Source organism: Grampus griseus (genome assembly GCF_964374135.1).
Source record: "Grampus griseus genome assembly, chromosome: 7".
In the NCBI taxonomy this organism is placed as follows: Eukaryota; Metazoa; Chordata; class Mammalia; order Artiodactyla; family Delphinidae; genus Grampus; species Grampus griseus.
Window position 1 is genome coordinate 102,980,271 of NC_139001.1, and position 5,708 is coordinate 102,985,978.

Sequence of the window (5,708 nt, forward strand, 5' to 3'; positions counted from 1 at the left end):
AGTGTGTCCGAAGTCAGGACTGGGGGGTTCCGGCCTTTGGGCTCCTTTCAAGGCAATCGGAGACCAAGAGTGTCCCTCCAGACCCTCCAAACCCGGGCCTCCAAACCCGGGTCTGGGCCGCCCCTATCACCGCGCCCCCCTGGCACCCCGTATTCATTGTGTGGTGTTGGATCTTAAGGCTCGGCCGAGCCGCCGCGGCTCCCAGCCCGGTGAGCGCGCGCTGTGCGCCGGGCCGCCGTGTGCCTGCGCCCTCGCCCTTCCCCAGCCCGCAAAGAGGAGGGCCGCCAGCCGCTCGTGAGCACAGTGTACACTTTATTTCAGACTACAGGTTTCTGAACATAATAAAATCTTTGGCTTGTAGCGGCGGTTCAGTCTCGCAGTCTGTGGGGTCGTATTTCTCAACAAGTCTCCGGAAAACGAAAGGGGTGGGGGGCAGGACAGACAGACCGACAGAGGGGGCCGGGAGAAGGGCAGACACGCGAGGATGCACACTCTCACGCACACAAAGAAAAGTCCCAGAGAAACGAGGGCCAGCGATGCGGGGCGGGAGGCACCGGAGAAGCAGTAACATTCAAAAGAAAACGAAACTGGGCCGGGGGCAGCGAGGCGGAGGCGGGGGATAAAATAATTATAATAATTATAATAATTATAACAATAATAATAAAGGAGATTAATAAAAAGTCCAGCAAATAGAGATCGCTACACATAATTCTTTTCCTTACCTGAAATTAAATATATACAAGGTCGGAAGCGGTTTGGCTAGATAGAGCTTTAAGGAGTTCGCAGTTTCGTCCCTTATACTGTGAAGAGAGAACTGATCTGATTTTTCGATAGCACCTGTCCAAGTCTTTCTCCCTTTGGAAAAATGTCTCGTTCCAACGCGACTCTCCGTCCTGGGGACCCCTTTCTCTCTCTTTTCCCTGTTGTTCCCTTCCTCCTCCTTTGCGCTGATTATTTCTCCCCGGGCGTGGGGCCGGCAAGGCGGCGGTGGCGGTACCAGGAGGGGGCGCGGGCGCGGCGGCCGGACCGCGCGGCCCCTGCCGGCGGCGGCTACTCGCTCTCGTCTTTGTCCTGGACCGTAGTGGTTGAGTGGTTGTATAGTCCCTGCGCCATGAGGTGCAGCGCCAGGCCGTTCTTGATGCCCGTGGCTTTCTTGATCTTGGCGCGCTTGTTCTGGAACCAGATCTTGATCTGGGACTCGTTGAGGCTGAGCTCCTGGGCCAGGGTCTGCCGCCGCTGCTCGGTGATGTAGCGGTTCGCCTGGAACTCCGCCTTGAGTCTCTGCAGCTGCTCGGCCGTGAACGCCGTCCGCGGCCGCTTGTCCTCCTTCTCGTTCTTCTTCTTCTTTAGCTTTCTGGTGCGTGGACCTGCAGCGGCAGAGAGGGACGGGTGGGAGGTGGGGACGGAGGGCAGAGGGGAGGGGGAAGAGGGCAGAGGAAGCCGTGAGAATTGCGGAGCCGAGCGGGGATCGCGCCCCGCGCTTCCTGGGCGCTAGCCGAGGCCCCGCTGCCGCCGCCCCCCACCTATCACCCTCGCCCGCTAGCCCCTAGATCAATCGGCTGGCTCCTGGGGTCGCTGGGTTCCCCTCTGGGATGCCCGAGGGTCACGGAGGCAAGTTGGCCGAAGTTGTGTGTGCACCCACACCCCAGTTCAGCACAGGAGAGCCGTGTGATAGGCTTAAATCACAGAGTCCAAGATGGAGAGATATTTGGAGCTCCATCCAGCCCAACCCAGAGTTGGAGATCGGGGGCCTGCTGTCTTCACAGTCCCGGAATAAAAAGAGGCTCAACACTGTAGTAGTAAAGACACTAGGACGGGATTGCCCTGGGGAAATCGCCAGCCTGAAAGCCAATCGTCTCCCCCTCCTCAAGAAGCGCACCTACACCCACACACCTACAACAAGACCCCATCTGCTTGTAGCTATCGACTCCAGAAAACAAGGGGATAAGGAGGGCGCTGTGAGAGACCTGTCTAGCTCCAAAGTATTCAGCATCTGCTCTCTCGACCTGTTCTTCTGTCCCTGTGGCCTAAAACGAAGCCCTTTTATAGGGTCCCAGGAAGACGCTGACCACCCGTTTCCCTGAAAAGGGAGAAAAGGCCTTCACCCGGTTGTATGCCTTACCCACGTGCCCTGCCCTGAGTTCTCTGTTTTGTTCTTTGGATGGTGCCAGTAAGAAAGAGAGGGCCCTCCCCATGCCTGCACCCAGCAGCACAGGCACGGCTCCCTCACCTCTCTTTTGGACACAGAAGCTGCAATTTCAGGATTGAAGACTGAATAACAAAAGCAAGCCAGAGCCGCTTTCCCTGCCCACCTATTTGCACGGTTATTTATCCACGAGCAAAACAGGGGCAGAGGGACACAGAGAGTGGGGCAATCCCGACAAAAATCTGTGCTTTGCCTCTAAGACGGGTATAGGAAGAGGCCACAGGAAACCTTCCTAGGAAAGTGAAGTGTCCCTCAGAACCTAGTCTGCGAAGAGGGCTGCCATGGAGCCCAGCCCTGAGGAGAAAAGGGAAAAGACAGGAAGCTGACTCTAAAGCCTGCACCTCTGCCCATCAGCCTGCACACCCAAGCCTCCTGGAGTTTCCTTGCTGGGCCCTGTCATGCTTATGGGAGCTTCCTGAGTCAAGTGAAGTCCCTGTCAGGGCTGTTAACCTATAAAACTGTCTGGAAGAAGCATCTTCCCCGGCATCTCCAAACCTAGCAACAGAGGGGCAAACTGGGCAGCTGGCTTTTGGGCAGACCAGCGCTGGGGTCACCAGCTGTCCTGTGACAAAAGAGTCCAGGCCTGGCCGCCCCGCAAGTCCGGGCTGGGGTTCGTCTCCCTGAACTGCTCATGCAGGAGAAGGAGCCAGCACCCTGCCTCCCCAGGCTCGTAAGAAGAAAGCAGCCAAGAACAAAGACAAGGCCCACTCCTGAGCCCGGTGCAGAAAGCACTGGGAGGCGGGGTGGGACGGGAGGAAGGCCTTGGTGTAGTGTAGTCGTTAGCCTAGCGAGCAGAGATGGCCCAGGAAATGTGTACATCCTCAGAAAGACCCTGCTTGCGCGTTGTGCGTCCCGGACGTGGTTAGAGTGTTGTTGTTGTTGGTGTGTGTGTGTGTGTGTGTGTGTGTGTGCGCGCGCGCGCAGAGGGAGGAACACTTGTAATAAAATCGTAGCCTCCTGGCCAGCCCGAGCCTCACGGCCTGACAGCTCAATCACTCTATCCATCAGGCGAGTCAATCAAAGCAGCTTTTCGGAGGTTCAGGGAGCCCGTGTCAATAACGGGGCTCGAGATGGCGGGGGCTGATAGCGCGCATCGATCCGCGCGCAGCCGGCAGCGGTGCGGAGGCGGAGACCAGCCAGAGTAGAGCGGCGCACCGCTACGCCGTACCCTGCCTCCTGCCAGACCCCGGTGGCCGGAACCCCAATCGGAGGCCAAGAACCCCTGCTGCCCTCCTCTTGGCTCCCACCGGTCTCCCGGGAGCTGCAGTCCGGGGAGGCGGGCAGGCCGCAGCCTCCTCTCCCGGGGCCTAGTGGCTGTCCCACAGTAGGTCTCAGATTTGGGTTCTCGAAGCGCAAGGAGTATGTGGGTAAAGGGCCGAAGGAAAATCGAGAAAAACGGGCCTATGGCTGACAGAAATCTGCTATCTGGCAGACGTGCGAAAGGAAGGAGTGAAAGAAGGAAGGGGCAGGGCCGGGAGGATGTGCGAGGCGTGCTTCGGAGAATCTGGGGCAGAGGGGTCTCTCATGCCCTCGGCCCAGCTTTCTGACCTGAGCCTGACCTGTCTTCTCTCCCACTGTCTGTCTGTCAGCTCTAGAAAACCAGGGGCCAGGGGCTCTCGGCACCCACCGTTTCAGCAACTGCCCTTCCCTGAATTCCACCCACCCGGGTCAGATTCTCTTGGCTACCCGGCCTGGGGAAGAGGGACAGCGATCTGACGCGTTTCTCTCTCTTCCTGTGTCTCCTTAAATCTATCTCTATGCAAGTGAGCTCTCCGCAGAAAATATCGATATGGTGTTTGTGTCTGTAAGAACACAAAGTGAAGATTATTACTCTAATGACAGCTTTGTTCGATTTCGGCCTCCGCAGGACGAGGCTGGCGGGATTTCAGACCCAGATTTCTAGGCCCACCTTCTCGCTGATTCTAAAAACCCCTTTCCCTGGACGGAAAAGCAATGATTGCTTGTGTCTTTCCTAAGAATAATAAAGGTAAAACACAAAGAAGGCCGGAAGGGCTCGGAGTTCAACACCGAAGGATCGAGCTTCCCGTGCCCTGAGCTGTAGCCTCCCGGGAGGTGGCCGCAGAATCCAGGAGCGCAAAACTGGGTGCAATGCTCGACTGTGACTGGGACCGAGGTCAAGGAGGAGGAAGCAGGCGTGAGAGAAGAGAACGCCCGAGATCCGGCATGCTCTCCCCAACCCGGAGGCTAAGAGTTCTAGGGGCGGCGTCCGCGGAGCCGAAAGGCACGGCGCAGCCTGGGGCTGGGTACTCACCGGAGGACGGACGATCCGAGTAGCGCGTGCAGTAGACCCAGGCGGGCCACACGAGGGGCTGCTGCGAGTCAGTTTTGACTACGGGCCCGCCGTTGGCTGAGCCCATTAGCAGGATGGCCGGGTTGCTGTGCTCCGGGTACTTAGCACCCTGCGCTCCCGGGCTCCCCACGCCGCCTCCACTGCCACCGCCGCTGTCCGAAGGTTTGGCCGCTGCTGCTGCTGCTGCCGCTGCTACGGCCGCCGCAGCCGCCGCCGCCGCCGCCGCCGCCGCCGCCGCCGCCGGGTTCCCAGCTTTGGACGCACCCGCTCCGCCGGCGGTGGCTGGCGGGGAACCGTCGGGTGGGCCACAGTTCGCGTCCGGGGCGCACAGAAGTGAGGCGGCGCCTGGCGCCCTCGTGCCCAGCGGGTGGACAGGGTCTCTACCTGCGCCGGTCTGGCCTCTGTCACGCTCGACCCGACCTCCTCCTGCGCCTCCTCCGGCCGCCGCCGCCGCCGCCACCAGGAGCTGCGGCGGCGGCTGCTCCTTTTTGCAGCCGAAGTCCGGCCTCAGGATGTTGTCGATGAAAAAGTTGGTGGTGCGGTGCAGCTGGGCCGCGGGCTGCGGCTGGTGAGCAGGCGCCGCGAGATGCTGCTGCTGCGGCGGCGGCGGCGGCGGCGGCGGCGGGGGCGGGGGGTGCGGGGGGAGATGCGGGTGGTGGGCCAGGGGCGGCAGGCAGGGCGCCGCGGGCGGCGAGGGGGGCGCGGGCTGCGGAGACACCGGCACGCTGTCTCCATCGCTGCCGCTGCTGCCGCTGGCGCCGGGGCTGAGGCTCAGGCTGAGGCTGCCGGGGGCCGCCGCCGCCGCCACTGCCGCCGCCGCGCCGAGGCCCGAGTCGCGCTGACTTTTAGGTTCCGGCTGCTGTTCTTCCATGCTCGGCCGCCCCGCCGCCTCGGCCGCCGCGCCGGCCCCCGCCCCCCCCGCCTCGCTCCCCACCCCACTTTGCCAGCGGCCCGTGGGGGTGCGCGGAGGAAGGAGGCCGGCGAAGCCCCAGCGAAGGCACGGGGCGGGTGCAGAAAGAAAAGCCCAGGCGCCTGGCCTGGATCGCTCGCTCTTATCGAGCAGATCTCGCTGTCTCTCCCTCTAATTTGTAGACATCCAGATATGGAGACACTTGGCTATTTCTTTTTTCTTTCTGCAACCAGATTCAATGATTTGTTTTAAATGGGGAGTAAGCTACGGCCAAAAAGAGA

The 5,708-nt window shown here is 60.8% G+C and overlaps 1 protein-coding gene across 1 annotated transcript; it reads right to left on the reverse strand.

The window, feature by feature from the left end:
- Positions 1-360: 360 nt before the first annotated feature.
- On the reverse strand, positions 361-5,388 carry EN1 (engrailed homeobox 1; the record flags this gene model as incomplete). The annotated part of the gene is made up of 2 exons (XM_082658610.1): positions 361-1,367; positions 4,479-5,388. The coding sequence occupies 2 exons, from the start codon at positions 5,386-5,388 to the stop codon at positions 1,051-1,053; spliced, it is 1,227 nt and encodes a 408-aa protein (XP_082514736.1). The 3' UTR covers positions 361-1,050.
- Positions 5,389-5,708: the final 320 nt, after the last annotated feature.